The sequence below is a fragment of the Lytechinus variegatus genome, chromosome 3, assembly GCF_018143015.1.
Source record: "Lytechinus variegatus isolate NC3 chromosome 3, Lvar_3.0, whole genome shotgun sequence".
Taxonomy (NCBI): Eukaryota; Metazoa; Echinodermata; class Echinoidea; order Temnopleuroida; family Toxopneustidae; genus Lytechinus; species Lytechinus variegatus.
This window is the reverse complement of record NC_054742.1, coordinates 61,839,593-61,866,580: the sequence shown is the minus strand read 5'-3', so window position 1 is coordinate 61,866,580 and position 26,988 is coordinate 61,839,593. Positions and strand designations below refer to the sequence as shown.

At 34.8% G+C, this 26,988-nt stretch overlaps 1 protein-coding gene across 1 annotated transcript; it reads right to left on the bottom strand.

Moving 5' to 3' along the window:
• Positions 1-900: 900 nt before the first annotated feature.
• On the bottom strand, positions 901-22,768 carry LOC121411576 (protein DD3-3-like). The gene is made up of 14 exons (XM_041604371.1): positions 22,550-22,768; positions 20,541-20,594; positions 18,030-18,116; positions 16,186-16,281; positions 14,969-15,107; positions 13,876-13,992; positions 12,882-13,049; positions 11,457-11,662; positions 10,387-10,491; positions 9,618-9,770; positions 8,541-8,711; positions 7,226-7,461; positions 5,257-5,473; positions 901-4,391 (listed from the first exon to the last, which is right to left on the bottom strand). Exons 1-14 carry the CDS (start codon positions 22,618-22,620, stop codon positions 3,905-3,907), a joined length of 2,307 nt encoding a protein of 768 aa, XP_041460305.1. The 5' UTR covers positions 22,621-22,768; the 3' UTR covers positions 901-3,904.
• Positions 22,769-26,988: the final 4,220 nt, after the last annotated feature.

Below are 26,988 nucleotides of genomic sequence, written 5' to 3'. Positions count from 1 at the left end.
ATGCCCCAAAACCAATGGTGCCTGAACGGCTGCCGCTCGGTGCCCGAGCGAAATTGGCTAAAAACTCGCCGACCAGGCTAATTTTGAGGGTTGTGACTGAAGTATTAATATGCAATTTAAAAATTTTGAAGAAAAAAAAGAATGGGTCATGGTAACTGAAAATGTTCTCACAGAATTAGAAGTGAATGTATCTAATGATATGCACACGTTACAAACAATTTAATACGTGTCATGGGAAAGCTGCTTGTACGTAGCAAGTAAAAAAGAAACGGAGAGATTTTCTTTTAAACCTTTTGTTTTTGCTTCTGTGAAAACAATTAATACGAGGCCAAATTTCTCCTTTTATGTTCACCTATAGGCCTACCTTTCTTTTTTGCCAAAATAATTAAATCAGTTTTGATAAGTACCCTTTCTTTATGCATAAAGCATCTTGAGCATAATATTCCAAGTGGATTATTTGGAAATTTCTTTATCTCCCCCTCTCTCTCTCTTTTCTACTCCACCTTCTCCATTTCACCTCTTCCCTCCTACCTTGTCAATTTTTCTTTAAATGTTCTCTCCTTTGATTCCCTCCCTCCAAACACTATTCCCTTCGTCTCTGCATCACACCAGAGATTTGATCCCACATCCTCTCTTCCCGACACTATATCTTACTAACGGGCTGCTGAACCATTTTGAAAGTATGTTTGTGTGTGCGGGGGGAGTAACATGCATAAACTCACAATTAGATTTTCACGCCTTTGTACATTTTTTTACATACTCTCTCAAACACGCACACACTCATCCACAATACTATCTCCCCCCCTTCTCTAAATTCCTTTAATTTTCTCCCCCTCATTAAATTTCATTTCAACAAGCTTCATTTGTTGACATACAAGTTAATAAAACTTACAAATCATTATCAGTGCAAAAATATAAATGTATTTATTTGCAAAGAAAAACAATCATCTACACATTACAAAATCCGCGAGAAATATTACATGATGAATTTTTCCTTTTATACAATCAACCTTTGTATTAGCCATCATATAACTTCAATTATAGCCACTAAGTAATTTCTTTGAATGAAAACAGATATTTATCTTGCATTGGTCTTTCTCCTTCCAATTTAAAAATGATATAACACTACCTAAATTTTCAATAAATCATCCAAACATTTATTTTTTTTCTTTCATTTCTGTTAATCTTTAAAAATATATTTCCTTCTCTTTTAAATTCCAACATGATAATATAAACTTTCCTTTTAACTGTCTCAACATCCGGCCAGCGGACAAGATAACTCCATATCTCCGATCCAGTTTACCTCAAAATCCTCATTCAGACAATATGAAACATATAATTTGTTAGTATTTGGACATACAAAACAAATCTACCTATTATGTATCCATTACAAGGTTTAAGTCTCAATTTGTCAAAACTTACTGACTAAAGCTATTACCATTGCATGAATCATGTTATATATCATAATGATATTCCTAATAATGTCACTTTAATGTGATGGAATGTCATTGTTTGTCCCTGCAATGCTGGACAATGCTTAATTTGATTGGTCTGCTTTTTCAGAGCAAACCCCATCTCCTCCTTTTAATTTGTTGTTAATGGTCATATCTCATTGAATTTTACACCTTTTACTGTGCTTTCCTTGTATAATGTCTGAAGAGGACTTAAGAATCACAGGATTGCAAAATACAAGACAACATTCCTGCATTGACATTCAGCCAACATTCTTGACATTCTTCCTGTTTTCATATCAACTCTTTTAGCTCTAATAATGTTAACCAAACTTAAAATGCACAAACACACCTGCCAACATTTAGAAATTGAAAATGCTACTCTGATAGCGCGATTCCCAACTTTTTTCCGGGATGGTCAACACTGTGCCGAAAAACCCCATTATTTATATAACAGTGGCGAGCGAGCAAAAATTTTGTCTTTAAAAAGGCAAAAGCCTAGTATTGTATAGATTTAGATAATTCCCTCTTGGGCATTTGTAAAAAAAAAAGCTATGATTTATACATGAAGTTTTACAGTAATATTTTACCCCCCTCTTGGTCAATTTACTTTTTCAAAATCAATCCACTAGGCCATTTTCCTTCGACTCACAACATAATATTAAATACCACCAATTGTAAATCAAACAAAATGACTAAATTTATTCATTTATATACAAAGAAATCAATGCCATGTTAATCAGGGCCTAATAACATAAAGCTTTATGATTGATTGTATATTTTTATTTTTACAATTAATGAGAATTAATTAATGAAAATAATCCTGCATATCGGTCTTATCATCAATCACTAAGCTTTATGTTTCAGGGCCAAGATCATAATCATAATAGTACTTTTTGTTATCACACACATTTGTATTGCAGAAGAGGCACCAAGATAATCACAATGAAATCAATACCTCACAAAATCGTTTCTTTTATAAAATATTTTTTTAGACTCAGGGAGTCAAAATGAGTAATTATAACACATCTAAAAGATGAGTTTGGTCTGTTTAAACTTGACAGTTAAGAAAGCATGTATGCCTGTATGAAAGACAGAGTATTTGGTGCAATGGACTTGCCAGTAACAACATTTAGTATAAACTTTTCTTGAAAAATAAGACATGTTACAACTAAAAAGAAATATATTGGAATCAGAATAAAAAAATCTGTCCTGAAAATAAGTTATAAATATGGTATATAGCACTTTCCTCCCACTGTGTTAGAATTGGCAAAATGCAATTTGAATAGACAACTGCAATGTATGTGAACTCTTTACTACAATTTAAGATTATTTTTGTACCAAGAAAGAAATTGTGATAATAATTTATTGTTTCTTGCAATTGGAGCCACCACAATGGGACTAATGACCACCAGTATAAGGGATACATAAATATGTGAGAAATGCAGTTTGACACAATTTTTTTTTGGAAAACCTTAAGGTTAGATATGTTTATTTGTTATCAGAAGTACATTTTGTTGAGGTTACACATGGAAGGGTGAAAATTATAAGAAATATAGTTTTGTTTGAAAAAGATTTAAATTTGGCATGTGTAACAAGTATGACGAAACCAAAAGCTGATTATGTTCATATGTAGTGTTGAAACCACAAATAGGGCAAACAACTTTGGAAATTGAATGCAATGATGCTAAACTAAAGAGTGAGAAAAATTGGGTTTTCAGAATGCACATTATTATCTGATATCAAAACAGATTAAATTAATTACATGTATAAGGATTGTGGACCCCATTCATCAGAAGCGAGCCATCCTTGACGACAGTAATCAACCCTTACGTTGAAAACTGAAATTAGATCATTTAGGTCACTTGGATGAAAAATAAAAGGGGGAAGCTGACAAGATAAAGAGCTGGCTAGTAGAGAAGATATACAAGGATAGAACTGAATTACATGATATACTATATGAAAATGATAGATATATCTTATTTACAATGTCCCTTTAAAACTTGAATTACTTAAATATAAACACATGATAATATCAGCAACATATATAAAACATACCTTAAGTTACAATGCATGCTTCAGTTTGTAATGCGTCAATGGTGTAGCTTTTAAATTACTGTGCTTATTTACCGCTACTATTATAGTTATATCTCTTTATGGTAATGCTTTCCAGGATTATGAAATCTAATCATTTCCTGATATATAACATGGTTAATTCAGATGAAAAGGCTTTGAACACAACATATTGCTTATATCCAATCATTACACATGATTGATAATCCAATAATTTTTTTTTAAAAAGGGCACCAGTTTCTTAAGAACAACATATCATCAGAGGAGATGCGTCTATATTACAAATAAGACTTTGTATTTCATGTTAAACAAACATGCATTGTGAGTCTTGTAATATTCAGGCATGAGGGAGGAATCTACACTGATATAAAGGCGTGATGTTAGACTGGACCAGATTTAGTAAGGTTTGAAAGCTTTTCTGGATGCATTCTGAAGTAAACGACGCCACCAATGATCAAGACGGCTGCTGCTATACATCCAATGACAATACCAGCAGTCTTTCCAGCATTGCTAGATCCTGTAGCCACATAGGTACCACCCATCTGTGTTTCCACAGCTAGAGCATTACCTTCTCTGGCATAGTCCACCTTCTCCCATGTTGTATAGGACTGCGGGTCACTACGGAAGAGCTCAATGACATCAGACGAGGATCCATTGAGGAAGAGGCGTAGAGTAAAGGTCTGATCAGCGGTGGTGATTTGACCGGTTGGGTAGATGGTGATAAAGTTGCTCTCAATCTTGTCTCCAGGGATATCATCTGCTGAGCCACTGACACGCTCTATCTCCCATTTACCTTGCTGAGGATTCCATTCAACTACCTTGATGTCTTCAAGATGATCAAGGGATCCTTGACCAAACTTCAGCTCACTGCAAGTTACATACAGAAACAAAATTATGGTAATTCAAATAATTATCCAATCAATAGAGTACTTGATATAACACCTTTCCTTTGCAGTTACAAAGTAATGTGATGCTACAAAGATATATTGCTATATAGCTCCAATTGAACATTGACAATTTGTTTACACAAATTTTTAACCAAACTTTGCAATGCCCGGGTATGTGGTTTCGAAGGTCACCCAAAATTTCGTAAGTAAATGTCAGACCTGAAAAAGCTCTAAACTGTCAATTCATGTATATACATATCTAATGCAAAGTCTGTTTATAGCCAAGATCCATAAATGCATCATTATTTTTATTTTTGAGAATAAAAATACAGTTGAATAAATTTTGCCAATGATTTTCCATTTAAAAATAAGACAATTTTTTAATTCGTGAGATTTGATACCCTTATTTTTTATGTACAGTTGATAACGATCCTAATCACAGTGTCTAGAAAAGAATCACAATTTTGGAGGCTTTATTTAAAAATTCAGAGCCGACTTCTAACTTCACGCAGAAATTAGTACTTTCACTTTCTGCAAAATTCTCACAATCGACTTTTTGACCAAAATTGACTGATACGACGATTTGGATGAACGCCGACTACATGTGCTGATTTGTTGTGATTATTACACTATGGCTGAGATCTCCACAGGAAGGGGGTGATATACAAATGAGGGTAATTACACAACCAATGTATAGATATTTCTTACTTCCTTTTATCTCTCTATTATTTTTTCTTATTCTCCTCCCATTATTCATTACTTGATTAATCATAAAAATCACAGAAGGGTACCCCCAGTCCCCCTGTAGTGTCACCCTCAATCAATCAATGACATTATTAACTCACCTATGCGAGGTAGATACATTGCCTCCAGTATAACCAATAGAAACGTACTGGGTCTGTTCAACACCAACCTTCATGCGTCCTTTCTGGCTACGGTTGGAGAAGTTGTTGTTCCTTGTGCACATGTAATGGTATGTACCGGTTTCTGTCACCTTGAGGGGCTTGGCATCAAAGTAAGTACCGGCATCGTCCAATTCAGACATTTCCCCTCGAAACTGACCTGCAAGTAAAGATGGTAAAGGTCAAGAGTCAACCACTGCTAGTCTTGTGAGATGAGATGTAATATGGCAATACTTATAACTGTCCAGAGCCAAATGATATTTGGAAAGGTAACTTGCACAGCACAATGTTTTAATAATGACAATTAGCATTTTGAGAAACCAACAGTTCTGACGCATATACTGATAAGTAACATTACTCTCAGTATCATTATGTGACTGTGTGCAGTTTTCTCATGCCTCGATTTTGATGGCTAAACAGCTCAAGTTCATTGATACACCTGACTCTGAGTTGTTTTGGGAATGCTTGCAGTGTTGGAAAACTCAACTAAGAAGAAATGATACCAATTTGAAATTTACTTTCCTCATTAGTGTTTACTTTAACTCTATGAAGTCCAACACCTTGCATTCATTCGGCTAAACTCTATCAAGTCCAACACCTTGCATTCATTCAGCTAAACACTATCAAATCCAACACCTTGTATTCATTCACCTAAACTCTATAAAGTCCAATACCTTGCATTCATTCAGCTAAACTCTATCAAGTTCAACAACTTGCATTCATTCAGCTTAACTCTATCAAATCTAACACTTTGCATTCTTAAAGAACAGCTAAAGGTAATAAAAACAAACACATTGTTCCAAGACTATTTGGTAGCAGAACTGGGCGGGCTTTGACATATTGGTCTAAAATCAATGAACAACTTTAATAAGTTAATCAAAGGCAAAAAAATATATTTTGAGATTATTTGGTGGCAGCAGTGGGATGTGATTTCAATGATATTCATGTGAATTTAGTGAGAATGTGAAATATATAACAAAACAGATTAGTTAGATAAATTCTAGACTAGACACTAGACCTGAGTCATCCAGTTTTTTTTTTTTGACCAGTGCCAACCCAGGATTTTTCAGTGGGGCACAGTGGACTGCTAAAGTAAAGAAATAAATAAGAAATACTGTGTCCCCAAAGACTATGAATTATCAACCAAGTTAAGGCCTATATTTCCTTATCTAGATCGCTCAAATTTTTCACATGATTATTTCCAAGCCTTATCAACCAAGTAGAGTTGTATTCCCAGTGAGTGTGCACTGCCATTTTGTTCTCTTTTTTGCGATCTCATTTTTACTTTGAGAGGTGATGCTTTCATTAATGTTTGTTGGTTGCAAAAAGAACAATCTGGTTGTGCACACATGCAATGGCATAAGTCAGACCAATGATTGAGAAATCAAACTTTGTATTATAATTCTCATAACTATACTTATTTAACCAAGGTTTGTAGACAATATTAGACAATATTATGAAATTTTACAAAATACATATATGTATAAAAATATTTTATATACTGATCTAGGTAAGAAAATGTAGGCCGAAACTTGGTTGATAATTCAATTGCAAGTCTATTTTCGGTCCCTAAATCTTAATATACATGTATCTCTTTATTTTAGCGGCGCATCGGTCAGGAAAAATTTCCATCAGTGACCACCAACATCGGATGGGCACTAGTGGACTGCCCGATTTGACTCCGGCCTACTACACACAGTCAAGTTCATAAATCTGCAACTGCCAGATCAGAAATGTACTACATACCTAACTTCTGATTTGTGCAATAACTTAAGGGACATTGTTACCGCAAGATATGTTACCAAATCATTGTCACTCCTAAATGTATACCTGGACCAAGTCTATAGTTGATCCCACACATGTTCCTCACCGATGGCCCACAAACAAAATTGTAGACTTTGGGATAACTCACCTGGTTGAAGAACAGCCAGGTTGATTAGAGTCTGAGCATCCAAGCCAAGGAACGTTGTATCAGCTAGATTCTTAGGATAGCTGTTACCGTATTGCCCACTAACACCAAAAGGCTGATAATAAGCTCCGGTGCCTTCTGGGTAATTCTGTTCCTTGAGCAAAGCAATGTTGCTACGATCAGTACCCTGGCGACCCTGACCATCATTGTTGTTTGGATTTGAGTTGGATCCAGTCCATCTACATGGCAAAAGACAGAGTAACATGGTCAAGAAGACAGATTTTGTGGAGTGACAACTAGATAAGAGGAAGTATACACATTGAGGTAAAGTATACATGTGATGCAGAGATGTGAGGGCATCGGTATGCTTTGTGAACATATGGTAACTATGGAACTGTTAAACACATGAGGCGCAGCAGAGTGGGTTCAGACTAGTTTCCATAATTAGACTACCACATGCTAACTATTCCTCTCAATGCACAAACAAACCTGTGTATCATTTGTTTTATAGAATGGTGGAATATTTTGGCTTAAAAATCATTTTTTTTTACAACCATGCATAAGTAAATACCGACGCATGGCTAGCCATGCATCCTGTGAATTTGCCATGCATAAGTAATTACCAGACTATGGCAAATTTAATGTATGCATAGCTGACAATGCATCAGTAATTACTTATGCATGATACCCACTCTGTAGTATTCTCTTACAGTTTTTGCAGTTACTCTTAACTGCTAATCCAGTACAGTTATGACAAGATAAGACATATTAAGTAGGTTCACTCTCCTTTTAATAACAACATTTTCATCCTTTTAACAGGTCTTCTTCAGGGGCTTGATTGTGGCATGAGGAGGGGGAAGATTTGATTTGGATGTGGTGGTGTCTTGTTTACACAAAGTCGAATAGAAAACAATTTACAAGAGTTTCTTTGACACCCCTTTTTTGCAAACTGCTTGGAAGTTTTGATCTGATTGCAGACTGTGCATATCTCATTTTTTAGTGAGCCCTGGACTCCAAACTTCCTTTTCTCTTTATTTTTTGAAGCTCTCCAAGAATTTCATCTACATTCACTCAAGTATTTGTTTAAGTTATTGTTGAACAATTTTGACAAGTGAAATATCATTAAGGAAGAATGAAAATGTACTTTTTTTAGCTCAATCTATATCTCAAAATTCTTTGTGGGCATTTTGTTATTAATATTGGGGTGGTTGGTCACATATATACGTTTTAAAGAAATAACACTACCATTCTAGCTCTTTAAAGGAAAGTTAAGTGATTGCGAGCACATCAAACATTTCTCTATTACTACAGTACTTACTGGGGGTGAACAAAATCTTCAGGCAACATTTCCAAATTGTTAGGAACAAAGTCGTATTCCACTGCAGGGAAGACTTGAACAATGTTACCTCTCTTCCCTCTAACGTTCAGATTATATACAGTGTTAGCACCGACATTAGCTGGCTTAGGACGAATTGCAAAGGTGTGAGACCTGAATAAAAAAAAATATCATGTATTAATAAATGACATAAATGACTTCTTTCACATATAAATGTATCATTGAAATATTTTGTAATAAGTACTTATTGTATGAAGACAGCTTAATTATTACAATTATCTTTCAAACAACATATTTACTGAAAGAAAACTAGCTCTATTGAGTATTGTTGTTACTCAGGAGTGGGTGCTGATGGGAGGGTTGGTTAAAAGCTCCTATCAGAAACTGGAGTCAAAGGTTTCATAGCTACACCCCAACATCTTCAACTAAAAAGAATGTACCAGTCAAGAGTTCTTTGTCTTCTGTTCTTGTCGAATTCATATAACCATAACAATTTACAAAATAAAATTAATGAAATAACATGTAGCATTATCATCATTTACATTAATATTGATGAAAATTTCACAAGTCTAATCTCAAGTGAAATTCCCAATAAACTGGCCACACAACATTCATCGATTGATTGATTGATTGATAGATAAAAATTTAACGACACTATCAACACATGTGTGTCATTTAAGTGTCGGACAGTTAATCTGGAAAGGTTACTATAATACAGTACAAATTATCCTAACACAACTTTACAAAGGAACAGGATTATAAATGTGTAATTATCAGTAATAAATTAATACGTTAACTACTTCCCTGGGATAACTTCCCTACTCTTTACGAAAGGAGGAGTAGGTTTTTTAACGTGCAAATGGTGGACTCTCCTTTACACAAGATTGTATGAGAGTTTAATGAATAAGGAAGAACCTGAGTAAACATGTCATCTCTATTTTTCATTATGAAATAAAAATTGCTCATGTATAAGAAAAGTCACTGAAGAGTCACTTTTCAATATGTGAAAAGCTTTCAGTAATTCATATCAATAGAAATATATTTTTGTTGTTAGTTTACCTGTCTTGGAATGTCCTGCCAAGTTGAGCAGTGTTAATAGCAAGTTGTAGCTCAAAGTTATCACCATTAGCAGCGTCTGTGAACATCTGAACCTGTGGGTTATTCTCAAAGACATAACCCCTATCTTCTGCTTCCGCTGCAGTTAAACCATACCTATCAAAAAAAATCAAAGAGAAATCTCTACTCACATTCTCTACTAGGACACTCTTAATTACAATCTACCAGCAGGGCTCACCCCAACTGTTTTGTTTAAGACAAATTTTTTCTTGACATTACAAAACTAGCCCCGCTGGTTCTTTGTCCAAAATCCAATACCTGAATTGACAAAATTGTTTAGTGAAATTAATAAGGGTGATTAAAAAATACAATCCCTGCAATGACATTTCTTTGTAGTCATACATTGACAAATAAAAGAATCTAGAACTCTCTAGACTAAGTTAGAAACATCATTTTTGTTAATTATTTTTTCAGATGACATGGTGAGTATGAGAATCACAAGCTTCAAAGTTTGTCCGCACACTAGTTGAAAGATTTTATTTATGTCTGAGGAGTAGTTTTGTACCAATTTTTTTTTTCTTGTGTTTGTGAAGTGCCTTGGACATACAATCAATGGCAGCTAAAATTTCAATGAACTTTGTAATTTTCCTAAGATCTTTGTTTGTCGCTTTTCTTCTTCCTTCATTCAATAATGATAATAGTTGAATAATGTAACTATTGTAATTTGCTCAACATATTCCACCCCATAGGCAATATATAAAGACAAACTTACCTTGTATGAACATCAAGTGCGCTTGCCTGATTATTACCTTCTGCATTCAATTCAGCTGTTGTAGAACCATCCCAACCATTAAATTCACCAGTAGAGATGTTATATCTGGCAAAAACAAAAACAAATTGATCTGTTATACGAAAACAAACCACCGTTGCCAACTAATTCAAGATATGATGAAGGTAGTGACAGTCACATCAGATAGAAAACACAGGTGGAATATTGTCTCAAGAAGATTTTTCATGGAATGTAGACAACACGAGACCATATTTAATTATTCTTATGCCAACTACCCTTTAGTTATATCGTTTTGTGGGCATGTCGTGTTCTAGTGGTTCTGACTCCTGCCTTTCAAACAGAGGGTTGTGGGTTCGAATTCTAGCCATGGCATGTTTTCCTTCAGCAAGAAATTTATCCACATTGTGCTGCACTCGACCCAAGTGAGGTGAATGGGTACCTGGCAGGAATTAATTCCTTGAATGTGCAAACGCTGAAAGGCAGCTCAAGCTAAAGCCAGGGTATCGATAATAATACAATGTGCCTCAGGATAGATTGTTTCTAGATAGATGGTGCTATACAAATGCCTATTGTCATTATTGTTATTATTATAGCAAGGTATGTTTGTCACAGATTGGGCCTAAATGAGACAAATATATCCACAATATAGGCTATACATTCAACCACGTTGTAACAAATGGGAATGTTCCTGGCAGGAACATTCATTCATTATAACACTTGTCCGTCAACATGGCGGTTGGGCTACTGCCAGCCAATAACGTTAGTTGGTGCCTCGAGCACAAGTTGATTATCAGTATTATTATTCAAATGTAAAAAAAGGAGGATTTTCATTTTTGCATTCCATACACTAATAAAGTCCTGTATTACATTACAAACAGCCTTATAACTGCCCCATCCCTATAATAGAAGTACACAAAGATGTATTACCAAACTGGTAGAACATTACAGGCATACCAGTATAAATCGTGTGAAAAACAAAGCAATCTACTGGTACAAAAAAAAGAGAGATCATTTGTTCCATGAACTTATACCAGTCAAATAATGTCAATTACCTGAGACGTAATGCACAACTTTCATGGATAGTGTTTGGTATGGTCCAGTTAAACGTGTTTGGTTGTCCATTGACTCCGTTACCAAGATGATTATCTCTACTCCAATGGTTTTCTCTGCAAACTGGAGCCGAGATGTTGAATGATGGGTATTCCCTCCAAACACCACGGGTGGCATTGCCACCTGCGGGGTTCTCTATCTCTACCGCCTGTAATCATATCAAATAATAATAGTTACATATATATATAGTGCTTCATACGTTGGTTACTGAGGGGGTGTTGCAAGAAAATATTTGCAATCAATCGCAAATTTTCTGTTGCAATTTTAAAATCAATAGATCCATTATAGCTGTATCAAATCACATTACACTCCTTGTTTCAAGGTACAGATTGGCAATCAGTCACGAAGTTACAATTAATTGCAAGAAATTTGATATATTCCGGGACTGAAAATAGACTTGCGAGTTGCGATTGATCGCAAGTCTCTTGCAACGCCCCATAAGTGCTTTACATTGTAATTATTATTACCCTGGTCATAGCTACATCACTGTCCCACACGTAGAGTGAACCATCTCCACTCCCTGGGGAGTATCCTGGCCAGGGAACTGATGTTTATCAGTGCACACGTTCCAATCTAATCCCATTGACCTTCACATCCTACCAATACACATTCATCACCATTCAAATATAATATCAGTTGTAATAACAATATGAAGATGGGTTTGAACATAATCCAATGAAATCAATTCCAAAGTGTTTATAAGTATAAATTGAAAAAAATATATAAGCCACATTCTGGTAGAAAAGCTAGCTGGACAATGAGTTCTCCTCTACTGCAGTACGGGTACAACCTCAAGTGAAGCTAACAATGAGGAATGTTTTCTTTTGACATCCAAGTAGGTTCTAAATAATTCTCAAGAACATAAAGAAGCATGAGCGATCAAGCATATCTTCAGTTTTGGTAAAATTTCCAAGAGTGCATGTCACTATGCCCATTCATAACTAGATTATATGAATGGTTTATATGAAGGATACAAATTAAAATGTGTTTTATTGGATAAATTCATAGATTTTACATTACCTGATTGGGTACCCAATCAAAGTAAAATACCTGCAAATCTTTGTTTTATTTATATGAAATCCTTTCTCAAACATGAAATGGGCTGAAAGTTTCAGGACATAATCTTTGTCTAAAGCCTATTAATGCCTGTCGGGCTATTTGAATAAAATAAATAAAAACATCAATAAGAGGGGGCGTTAGATTCTAACAGCTGAAAGAATTCCAAATTAGCATTCTAAAAGCTGATAGACATTCCATGATCACTGCACTTTTGTAATGTGGGAATGCTAGATGATATTTGAGAGCAACTCATATGACTGACCCTATAGCAAAGCTTTAGACAGGCTTTAAGATGTCTTTGATCATACCTCACAGGCTTCTTGTGTGATGGGGATGACTGGTTTGTTACGATTAGCATTCCTGTTTTCTTGTAAATAGGAGAAGGGAAGATCACAAGCCCATCTAGATTTCACGTTCTGACTCTCTGCTTGGTAGTATTCACATCGCTCAGGTTCATTTGTAAAAACAGCAATGTCCTTTATGCATGAAAGGTACGATACAACACAGTATTTCAAATGAGAACATCAATGTCATTCAAAAGAGGGTTCAAATGAAAAAGAATCTAAAATAAACATAAATATGAATCTTAAGTTAATTTGACACAATTAATAAAAAGTAGAAATAGGAACATATAACATTAAATCATCATGGATATGTATACACTAAAAATTCTTGTCACTTCGGGGGAGGGGGGAAGGGATTATCCCCCCTTAATATCTCGGCCACGGATCAAGCGATCATGATAAAAATTTGGACGATGGTACTTAATTCATATTTTATGAATTATTTATGCTTATTCATTCATTGTGAATGAAAAAAAGTATGTAATGCCCCTCAGCTCCTGGCTGCTCTACATGTATATATTATCCTTTCCATACCTACTACCTTAATGACCGATAAATACACTACCATTTTACTACTGAATAGGGGTAAAGAATTCAAGAATGACTTCTTTCCATACCTATACACTACAGTTCTCTATAATCTAAAACTTACCATCCATGGTGTAGGACTACAGTAGGGGTAATGACCTCACCCATATACCCCCCCCCTTCCACTTACCATCCATGGTGTAGGACCACAGTAGGGGTTATTTTCTCACCCATATAACTCTCCCCCCCCCTCCATACAACTCTTCTCTACATCTACCACTTACCATCCATGGTGTAGGACCCCAGTAGGGGAAGTGACCTCACCCATATAACCCACCCCTCCTCCCTACCACTTACCATCCATGGTGTAGGACCCCAGTAGGGGTAATGATCTCACCCATATAACCCAGCCCTCTTCCCTACCACTTACCATCCATGGTGTAGGACCCCAGTAGGGGTAATGATCCCTCTCTTCTGGACATTCATACCCCCTTCTAGTTCCTTGTGGATTCTGTCTAGTATATCTTGCTGTCTCTCCATTTAGGTTCTATGGGAGACCAAAACATAAACCATGAGATGAGTAAGAATTGTATAACTCCTCTCCTCTGTGAAATCAAGGCTCAACATTAGCTGCGGAGCTATACAAAATTTGATGCCAAACCACCATTCTCAGATATTGGAACACTTCTAAAAAAAGGATGCAGAATGTCACCTTCATACTACTTTGGTCTATAAAACAAAAGATGTCCTTTCACTCTTCATGTCAGAGTTTGAAGTTTCCACTGCTGTTAATTTCTTACAAAATGTCATCCAAATATACATATATATCATAATCACCTTTATACTGTTTCTACACTGCTGTTATGTAGCGAAATTGTTTTACAGACATGTTTAACTGAATATGACTGAAAGAATTCCCATAAGTCCTGAATTGAGGCGTGGGTCAAATTAATCAAATTACTTTGTATGACTGGTTCATGCAAATGATTGCAATAGGGAGGCTGAACACAATTGGGATTTACATGTAGATCTCAATTGTTATTTCCCATTCATGCAAAGGAGACAAAATATGAGTAATTTTGTGTGGGCACAAGACCGAACACAATGGAATATTGTTAACAAATAGAGAGGATCAGTGTGTTCGTGAGGCACATTTGTGGTTTCTCATTATCCCGACTACTAGTCATTACATATAGAATTTGATAAGAGAAAAATGTTCTAACTAAAATGATACCATTCCTATTACAACATGGAAAATTATTCCTGAATAAAAACTTTTAAACTTTGACTAATAACTACCACTCTTTGTTTTCGTTCATTTGGCAATGAACGAAAACAAAATCACTGTTTGAAAAAAAGAAAATTGACAACCTTCAGTAAATGCATTCTTCACTCATTTATTTTGATTCATGCTACATCCATACTTCCCTTGTTTTCAAATGATGAAAACAAACAGAAGTCAATGAGTTTTGCCAATTTGAAGATCAAAGAAGATTACTTTTGACCAAATGAAAGTTACTTACCTGATCAGCTGTAAAGAGGTTATCTTGGCGTTGGCGAATCTTACAGTTGAGGTAGTAATCAAAGTTTTCGTTCATCCCATATTGGATGTCAGTATTACAATCATAATTAGCGCATTGGTTGGGATTCTCTGGAATAGTTCTATTATGAAAGGAGAAAAGTTAAAAAGCTAGCTTAGCCTAAATTTGCATGCATAAAATCCATTATTAAAAAAAAAAGCTTTACAGATGTGACTCTTGTAGTGAAGTTTCATTTTTTTCATTTCATTGAAAATTATTCAAACCTATTTCAAATCCCTTTATAGTTCTGTTCTATTTTCATAATTCTATTTTTAATTATTTGAAAAACATAATATTTGTATAATTTATTAGACCCCATTCTATCCAAACTCCAAGAGAATACAATACGTTAAAAATCTAAATTCCATTAGGAATATACAAAATACAAGTCAAATAAAGCTTCTTTAAGAAAATAAAGTTTTAAAGCATTGCATGTGGAAATAAAAACTAAGAATATGCAAGGAGCATAATACTGTTTTAGTAAAAAAGAAGGGCATCAAGATACTAGTATACCAATCATTTAAAACATTTTTTTTCAGAAAAATAACAGAAATAAAACCCAAGAGTTGTAAGTTATAAGAGTTCAAATTTTCAAGATCATCTTCAGGAACTGAATATGAAAACAGGTCCATACATGTATGTATATGAAACTAAATCAATTCAACTAACAAAGGTGAAATACAACTCTTAATATACATGTACTACAAGTAACAATACAAGAATTGAAATTTAGGTGTATAAGGCTATTAATGAAGCCCATAGGCTGTAGTGTATTAAAAAGGTAAACATTTAATTGAAGGCAATTTAGGGTAAAGACACCTTTCATATTTATGCTTGGGTACTTAGAGGGAGCAATTTAGGTTAAAGTTATTTTTGCTCAAGTACTTAGAGGGAGCAATTTAGGGTAAAGACACCTTTCACATTTATGCTTGGATACTTAGAGGGAGCAATTTAGGGTAAAGTTATTTTTGCTCAAGTACTTAGAGGGAGCAATTTAGGGTAAAGACACCTTTCACATTTATGCTTGGGTACTTAAACGAAATGGAGAGGGAAAGAGAAGAAAAACTAAAACTAGTTTAGAAACAAATTACTTTAAACTTTAGTTTTGAAAATAACCTAGATTGACTAGATAACATTAATTAGATATGAATCACACTCACGAGGTAGTAGTCCCGTCCCTGACCCAATCACCACACATGTATTGCAATACAATCTCACAGTGACAATTTGGGTCTCCACAGCTATGTTGGTTTGTCCTGAAATAAAAAAAAATAAAGTGTTTAAATCCTCATTTGGTTTAAAGTCAGGCTCTGTAGTGTTAGTACTTTAATCTAAAAAAAAGGGGTCAACAATGGGAAACTTTTTTTTACTCATCACTTCATTGGCAAATCTGCATAAATTTTCTTTTTTTTCTTTGAGTAGTAAATTACAAAGGACAACACAATGTACATGTAGTCAGTTTTTATATGTTCTTTAAAAATCGTTTGAGATGGACAGGACAGGACTCCCAGTTTCCGTCAAAAGCTGCTTCAGACTTGTTTCATTTATCCAGTGAGATGTGACCTCTAGAGCCAATTTCCAAAGGAAGGAATTTACCACTGAATATCCATTGGTTTCTATATCCTGTCACTATATAGTAAAGGGGGGGCATACTGAATGGATTTAAAATCAGGGACTGATAATTCAAGTATGCAAAGTTCCGTTGTGTTCTTCCAAATATGCAGATATCTGGTATGAGATTGGTGTGTGTGCATTCTAAAGGGATTATGGATATTCCTTTCTTTGTCCATTTCAACCAGTCTGTGTACATTATGACATCCACCAATGAGTTTATGCCTTCTTGTATAGATTCGGCCAAATACAATAGGATGTTGTCATGACGCCAAGTGTAGCGCCCTTCATTAAGTGATTCTATAGAGCATTCACTTAGCACATGAATCTGGTCTCTATCTTTCACATTTTGCCGATGGCCTTTTTCCCAGGAGAGAAAGGTTTGTATTTGTATTGAGTCAGAGTGTATCTGAAAGGGAATTCATGAGAAACTTGGCGACTTTATTTGGTAGATTATAATATCAATATGGATTACATGTACCGATTATGATATGATGATGAGTTCATATGTGATATGAAATCACTCTTATCTATAATTTCATTTTCTGATCATTACCATGGCCATAACTCTAATAGATTACAAATCCTTTCTTGCGATCATTATACAAGGCATTTGAGCAGTGCTACATTGTATTATGCGCAGCAAGGCTCCGTGCAGCACATGTCGATGCGTGCATTCGCACCGATTAAAGTCAAACTCAATGGTGCACGACTGCGTGATAACAATTTACTTCACAATTACTTAGCAATGATTACTTCATCAAGATCAAGTTCATGAATAACGTGAAATAAGGAGTAAGCAAACAAGCCATATAAATTGTTCCAAATAATATCTATTCTTGCTTTCCCCATACAAATTTGGCAATGTGTCTCCTCAGAATATCAGACCAGAGGCAGTAATTATCATTACATAAGCAAATTAAGAGGAATCTTTTGTCTGTAAGAAAAATCCAATAAATGGAAACATATGCCTGACATATTTAATTAAAAGGAAATGAGTGAGATGGCACTCCATCATTTTTTACCTCCATGATCCATGCAACATACTCACCATAATAACTAAGATTACTCATCAGCTAATTTTCAAAATGCATTGTTTGACTAAAATAATTACGATGAGATCACATTCTTGGCATACTATAAAATGAGTGTTGCTATACATTGTAGGCCTATATTTGGATTGACCATGAAAGGAAGTGATCAATAAAATGGCCCCATCTATAATTTCTGTGGTTTGTAAGTTCTACACCCTTATGGTTATAATCATGATCAACCCCTTGTAGCAAGTGTTTCAAATTAATATGATTAATATCAATATCATCATTAATATTGCATTTTTTTTTAATACAATGAAGTGAAATATAAATTTATATAAAAGACTTCTATTCCCTACCATTCAATTGGCAGAACGGATCCGGCTGTGTAATACAAACTGCCTACATTGTAGCCCCCTCTGTTGTTGTTTTGTGAGTCAAACATTCTGTGAAAATACAAAATAAATACTAGTGAAAACAAAATTTAAGAGCAAACATTGTTCAAACTGTTGTTTGAAGTTTTCTGTTTTCTGGGAAATAAGTGAGTGTTTTCTTGTGTTCTAAAATGATAATTTCCATTTGTTCGGGGAAACCATATTATTATACATAGAAGCATGATATAGGGTCACTCTATCTTTATATTAACAGTACTGAAGTAGTCTCTTTATATGTACAATAACTTTACAATATATGTTATTGAAATAAAACTCAAAATGGAAACTAAGGACTACTGGTATGGATTCTGAAATCTCTACTGATAAAAAATATTCTTCTTATATCTGATAGTTAACATTTTGTGTCATTAAACATGTTTCAAAATAAAATAAAATTAGTGAAACAGAACAGATAAAATTTAATTACAGACATGGTGATAGATGACATACATTCCATGGTTTAAAGCCTGGATCACACCTTTGCATTTGAAGCTGCATATTGCTGAGTTAGCCGAAAACAGCGATACGCAGCAAGGTATATGCAGCAAAGTATTCAGTTGTAATCATACTGTTGTCTAAAAGTTTGTTGCAGCTCATACAAATTTGCAAGCAGTAAAGCGAGGAAATTTAAGGTAAAGCAAGCACTAATGCTGCGTTAAAGTGGTACTCTGAGCTGAAAATAATTATATCTGAATAGATAAGGTAAACAAAGAAATTTCATCAAAATCTGATAACAAAACATGGATTTATTTAATTCCAAAGTTAAGCAATATTTTGTGATTATAGTTAATATGAACGGCGTCATAAATATTCATTAGGTAGGCTGATGCCGTCATGTCCATACTTTCCCTTTTCTTATTGAAATATTAATTATTTCATTCCCTCTTACACAATAAGTTACAGCAATGAAATTCTTACATATTAATTCACATGAAATCCAATTTTTCATTCTTGGTGAACAAAATTTGAATGAATATCAAAATATAATAGCTAAATAATCAAATACAAAAGAATAAGGGGGATATGACATAATCAGCTTGCTCATTGTATATTCATGAAGACATGCTTTAAAGAAATGCTTCACAAAGCATCAAAATGTCAGAACATTGACCCCATTCTCATTATACTTCTGAAACCAGTTTACTGGAAACCAGTTCACAAAACCAGTCTAGTAGATCGTTTTGCAAGCATTCCCATCTGATCACCTGAAAGTGGTTTTCAAAACCACTCCATGTAAAGTGGTCTTGTTGCTAAGTACCGTAAATACTCTCAGTGGGATGACCGATCTCGTATGAAATTTGTAATCGCAACACAAGACCGCTTCCTGAATAGTGTTGCAAGGTGGTTTTCTGAACTGGTTTAGAAGATCGCATCCAAGACAGCTGCGAGAGTTCTCATAACATTAAACTACATGTAGTTTTCAGTAAACTATTTTTAGGAAGGTAATGAGAATGGGGTCTAAAGTATTCCTTGTCCAATTTTGCTGAAATTATCAGTGTTTTGTTTGTCTGATTTTAATTTATCTGTTCAAATTCCATCATTTAAAAACCTGGATTATCCTTTTAAAGCTTACAAGTCACTCATTGATGTTCATGGTTGCTTTTCTTCATGCATCCTTGCTCGCATTTACTTGTTGCCAGTTGTCTTTTCTCATATGGATATTGGTTGCATTTAGTTAAAAGGGAAGTTCACCCTGACAAAAAGTTTATCGTAAAAATAGCAGAAAAATAATTAAACATATTGCCGAAGGTTTGAGAAAAAAATCATCAAATAATAAAAAAGTTATTAGAATTTCAATTATTTGATTTGTGACGTCATATGCGAGCAGTATTCCTACATAGCGAATGGTAAAAAAATCAATGAAATACCATTTTCTCAGAAAATTGAAAATGGATTTCACTGTACCTTTTGTATATCAATAGACAAATCATTTCACACCCGATCATGAATAGAAAACAAAATCAAGTCATCAGGAACCATACAAAATTTGAAATTCATGCATTTTATATTACATAACACATGGGGCAGCTGCTCGTTTATGACATCAAAAATCCAAAACTTTTAACTTTAATAACTTTCTTACGCTTTAACGGATTTTCCTCAAACCCTCACCAAAAATTTTTACTATTTTTTCTGCTTTTTTTACAACAAAGTTTTCTTCAGGGTGAACTTCCCCTTTAAGTTAGGTTGCAGATGTTTGAAAAAAGTTCAAATTAATGAGCTAGAATGCAGAGCCATTATGTAAGACTGAGTATTGCACCTCATATTAGCTTATTGCCTTGCATTTCACTTTCTCTGTCTGCGTTTAGGCAATCTGCAGCTGAATACAAGCCCAATACACTAAGGTGTGAGCCAGGCCTAAGTAATGGTAATTAACAAAATAAAATATTGTCTGATATATCTCAAAGCAAACTATTTCAACTATCAATACCTCACCTATTTCCATTGTTTCTTTCTCTTCCATTTTCATCAAGTCTGTTGTTGCTTCCCCTGAAATTAAAACAAACCAAAAAACATTTAAATTGAAACCTATACATGAAGTTAGATTATTTGGAGATCAAGAACTGTCTTGTAAAGTCCAACAAAACAGCCGCATGCATGCTTTTATATCAGGGCATGTGACCTAAACAATCAAGTGAGAAATGATATAGTTAACTTAAAACCATATTTTCAGCCTGGAGTACCCCTTTAACGCATTCATTACTCAAAGGGTGTGTTTATTTCCATTGCGTAGACAGAATCAGCGTTTTTGAATGTCGTTTCAGAACGCTGATCGCAAATGTGGTTCTGGAGGTGCTGTTTATGCTTAATTTTTCAGAGGCGAAATCGCAATCTCCAGCTGGCTTTGCATCGTAATTTTCGTTGAGCTTCAAAGGGAGGTCAAATTGGGCATGCCCTTTTTCGAAAAGTTTTTTTCAGAGTGTTGTTATCGTCGACTATTATTTTAACTTCAAACAATATTCGAACCTTAGTAATTGCATGGAGCTACTTGACATAGCTATAGAATTTTCACCATGTTGAGGATAATAGTAAGATAGAATACAGAATATTAAAGACAAGTACATAAGAAAATGATAAGACATCTATTTCTTTATGCTACTGGGGCTTTCAGCTCAGTGATGTCTCCTCATCATAACTCATTTCGTTTTTTTTTTAAATCCCTCAACATTCATCGTGATGACAAATTAAAGGAATAGTAATAGTGATAGTACTTAACTTGATAATCAAACATGTAAATGTACATTTGTCATTATTAGAACCAGGGAGTTGAGAGATAATTCCATGAAGGTAACTCCCTACTAGAACCATGCGACCATTTGGCCACGGATTTTCATCTCACCGAAAGCATGTACCAAATGACGTCATTTAAACACTTTGATGATTGCGGTCGTGTTTATACATATACTTCCCCCAGAAAGCCTTCTTCTGGTCAAACGACGTTTAGAAACGCACCTATTTGTAAGTTTACGATCAGTGTTCTAAAACGTAGTTTAAATGAAAGCAAGCATGAACGCAACCGTGTTTTGGACTAATCACGTATGGTAACGCTGATTCTGGCCTGAAAAGTGGAAGCATAAACACGGCCAAAGTTCAATAGAAGTATGAAAACTGAGGACCAGTGCTTCAGATCTTATTTCCTGGTAAATTCATTTGCATAATAATTACTTCATATGAACCCTGAGCAGTTGGCTTTGACAGTTTTAAACGAAATATACTCATTTGACAGGTTAATCAACAGTGTAATCAATAAACACTAAATAATCAATACAAAATATAAGTCATCTTTATTCCATACAAAATAGAGAAGGTATAATTTACCCAGGTCCTATACCAGAGATAATTTGATAAAGTTTTTTCTTCACTCTCTGGCAAAAGACAGGGTCATACTGTATTTCAGAAACATAAAGTCAAAGTTTTTACTGACAATAAGCTTTTTTTTTTAAGCTAAGGAAAAGAAGGGGCATTTGAATTGAGAACTATATATTTGGTTTTTTACATCATACTTTATAGAAATGTGATATACATACATGGATATGCTACATACATCAGGAAATTAAGACTGACATACCCCCTTAAACTGTAAAATGATAGATCTACAATCATGTTAAATCATATGTTCATGTTGTCTCGTCTTTCCGCTGATGCCCACAATCAAAGTGTTGATTATTATGGCAAAGTTTAACTTTAACATGTAACTTTGAATAGGGTCTAGGCCTATATTCTTTATAGGAATTTAGAAAAATTTAGAATACATTTTCCCCTGACATATAAACTTATAATTGACCTAGTTGAAACCTATGAACTGTGTGTCGATACATGTAGTGTGCAACTGAAGTTGACCTACGCGTCAGTACGGTACGGGGTCGGGACAACTCTTCTACTACATTAACACAGGTAGGCCTATAGACTATAGTCAATAACTACACACTTAATGAATAACTTACCTTGGGTTGTGCATATAAACATCTGCATTTGCTACAACGATCACCGCTAATATTGCTACAAGTTTCTCCATAATGTTAAATCTCTGACTCTTACAATCTTTCGAAAATCAAGACTTCTTTCTAGAAATGACGACTAGTGAGCCCGCTCACTTCGACATCTATCAATTTTATTCCATCCCCCGAACCTGTGATTCTGAAATAAGTGGTATATGGATCCCACGAAGCCCCGCCTAGCCTGCCACTCAAAACGTGTAAACAATGATTCATTCTAGACGTGACATAGCTGATCTTCCTCCGCGCTTGAATAGAAAGTTCTCTTTGCAGACTGATCTGTTACTTGCTGAGCAGAATATTTATAATAGAGTTCAGGAGAATCATACGTAATATACTCACTTACGGTAATCCAGCAACCATCAATTAAAATATTATTTTTATTTTCTTCAAAATAATTTTGTGTGTAATAGGGGCGTTTACAAAGATCAAACCGCGTCACCTAATGAAGAAAGAGGCGCGTTACGACAAGAAGGAAGTTACACGCTCTACGAGGTTTTGATATTTCCGCGTTCCAATGTATTCATGGTGAAAGCTTAGGTATAAAAGAACTTAAACTTATATAGTTACAAGAAGTATACCTTTATTTTACGTAAGAAAGACGTAATTTCTAGTAGAGAGTAAAAGGAGAAGTGTTATTAAGCAAAGTCACTGTTTTAACTCAACATTGCCGTAACAATGTCATCACACGATCGCCATATGGCGATGCTTAAAAATTAAGGGGAGGAAAGTATATCTTCATCGCTAATATCATATCATCATCATCCTCATCATCACCATAATCATCATCATTCTCCTCCTCCTCCTCCTCATCATCATCACTCCATACTTCCACCGGCAATAAATGGGCGCAAATCCCAGTGGGACGCCCCCACCCCCGCCCCTCCCTAAATCAAAATAGTAGGGGGACACAATATCAAATGTCCCCCTACTATTTTTGGTGCTGTATGATGGAAAGAAATACAACATCATTCAAAATCGAAATAAAACATGTATTTTGGACGAGATGACCTTACATTTAGGATAACCTTTTTTTTTTGCTTGGCAAATTTTCCAGCCCCTGGTCCCCCTATACCAGTTGGGGAAAGATTTCCGCCCTTGCCGGCAATGCAAGGAGAGTTTTACTAGTATAAAAGGAATACTCCGGACTGAAGAAAATGTTGATACCTAATTGATCGAGTAAAATTCACAGAGCAAAATGCTGAAAATTTCATCAAAATCAGATAACAAATAACGAAGTTATTGAATTTGAAGGTTTGCATTATTCCAGTAAAAAAAGTTCATTAGTTGGGCTGATGATGTCACATCCTCACTTTCCCTTTTCTTATGTTATTACATGAAATCATAATTTATTTTTTTAACAAATGTGTAAATGGTGTGCCTCCATTATGATGAAATAAGTAGAAGCAATAAATGACTAATGCACTTAATCAGTTGCCAATCCAATCGTTTTCGTTCTTGGTAGAATTTTTTTGAATAAACCTCATTTTATATAATAATAAAAAAAACAATTGGGGATATGACATCATCAGCCCACCTAATGAATATTTATGAAGACTTACTTAGAACTGTTTCAACGGAATAATGCAAATCTTTGAATTACAATAACTTCATTATTTGTTCTCCGATTTTGATCAAATTTTCAGCATTTTGCTCTGTGAATTTTACTCTATCTATCATAAATATTTTCAGCCCGGAGCATCCCTTTGATTAAGAATTCTGATATTCCAATACGCCGGTTATATTGTACATCGGATTTTTCCTTCTTTCATTGTTTTTACAACTTTTAGTCAAATTATATGGCAATAAAACATATCCAATGATCGCTAAGGTTCACCCTCATAAAATATCTTTTTTTTTCTTTGATACATTATGTGTTTATATTCCTTACAAAAAAAGTTCTTAAACCCTTTTATGGTTCCATTTTATTCTTAATTTTTCCTGATGACAAATACCCTATCAGTAGCCGTTTTTCTGTCTGATAGGAAATGTCTTTCTTCCTCACTTTTTTTAGTTAATCCCTTGTGTAGAATGGTCCATAATTATGAAAGGAAAACAAGAAACAAGTTAACTCGAGTGAACTAGTGTGAATAAAAAAATATATATCAAAGAACATGATCAATGAAATTGATTGAGAACAATAATTAGACAAACAAGAAAGTTATCGAGATAAATAATGCTATGGAGAATCCTCATATTCCCTTGCTATGTTAGCAATGCGACCAATATTGTGATGTGCACACAATGATAACTCTCTCATGTGTACTCACTGAAAAACTTCCTAATTCCGATGCCATACAACTTCTTTGTTCATTATGTATTTTGTGAAACCTCTATTACATGCCCACACATGCAAACAACATGTACATGTATATCATTGCATATATAAAGAGATTTGAGTAAAATATAATGTCCTAGAGAACATAACGCGATTAAGTTGGTCGCATTTGGTGATCTCTGCATTCAATTCTCGTATATATTCCCCAACCTTATTCTTTCATTTGTCAGTTTTGTTGCAAGGATTTCATTCTCCTTACTATTATGGGGTTTAATTATAGATTTTGAGCTTAATTGACGTCACCCCCAGCTCCTCCTCTTTATTATAGCAGGGGCCTAAGAGAGTTACGTAACCATATTTCATCGGAGATTGATGGTAAAACGCCAGAAATCCTAGAAACTCTTACGGGGTTAGCGATAGTCCGGGGTTAAGAAAATCCTGTGTAAAAAGGGCATTTACTTCCTTTCTCCCCCAGTGTCTGATGACATTCGGCCCTCGGCCCCGCCAGCTCCTGATTCATGCTGACCAATTCAAGTCACACAGATTAAAATGGAATCCAACCCAGATGGAAAATAGATTTTAGTGGGACAAGAGAAATCAGAAAAACAGACAGGTAAAAATTTGTTTAAAAAATAAAAAATTATCACTACACCTATGGAGGCTTGAAATATTATTTGGTGATACCACTGCACTAGATGTGTTAGGGACTATATATCAGAAATATTGGAGCAATGGTCGTGGTCTACTGATTACGACTTTTTGGTACAATGCTAGTTTCGTTTGGATAAACATTATTTTGTAAAATAATTGCTTTTGGAATTTATGAGACACAAAATCACCTTTCCGGTCTTTTTTTCTAGAATTATAGTCACTTTGATACAGGTCTATACAGAGGAATTAGCTTCGCGTCGTCATGAGTCATGGTCAAAGAGTTTTCTCTAACAGCATGGCTTTTAATCAATGACGTACAGTCGGGGGCACTTGGGGGGCCATGACGTCCAAAAGTTTCACAGCCAAAAAAGAAAAGGATAAAGGGAAAGGGAAGGGAGGAGAAGGAAAGGATAGGATAGGAAATGTGTGAAATACTTTGTTTTCTGCATATTTTGTAAAAATCTATATCCAAACACTCTAAAAACAAATCCATCCAAACTGGCTAATCAATATGGTCAGCTGGGTGCAACCGTTCTAGTCATATTTGACTATTTTCTAGTCGTTTTTTTACTAAAACACAGTCATTTTTACTAGAATATGTCACAGTGTCACCCAGCTGACTACTGGTCTAGTCAATTTGATTGATTTGTTTTAAGAGTGAAAAATAGATTTTGGTATGAATAATGCCAGTTTTCGCCCGCTTCGCTCTCTTGCTTTTTTTGTAGAACTTTGCTCCATTCGCCATATTCGACCCCCGGATTCGACCTCCTCCATTTTTGGCTCCTTAAACCACTTATTTTAATTTTATTTCATGTGGTCGACCCATCTGATCGCAATTTCACGTACGAGAACTACGCAGAGTCGGATATGTATACAGCGTGCCGTTTCTATAAAAAAAAGAAAGAAAGAAGAAAGAAAACCAAGTTCAAAGATCAGCTAGCCCACTTGAAAAAAATACATGATTTAACTGTTCTTGTGATTTCTAGTCTAAGATACTGACCAACTCATCAGCCTTAATATGACACATAAGTGCATTACCATGTCACGACTCACTATACCATGTATACGGACCTTCGGAGGTGATCGGTACAAAACCCAATTTTTCCAAGTTTTGGGTTGTAAATACAAAACCATCTTTTTATCCATGTTATCTGTAAGTTTTTGGTGTCATCGCGTTTTTCATGAATGTTATCCCTTCTGTTATTTTGTTGTTTGTGTATGATCGAATGTCATCTACATAATGAGCACATCATTCATTTCATCCCTAACTTTTGGACCACCTCTTGCTAGCACCGATCTCCGAATCACAGTGCAGGATCAAGAAGAACATCGATCTTATGTCTGAAATACGTGCTTTCAATTGTGCTAAACTATGATTGCAGCTCTACAACAGTAATGTAACATTCACTCGCAGAATAGGATAGCAGAAGAAAAAAAGTCACTAAAACTTAATTACTGC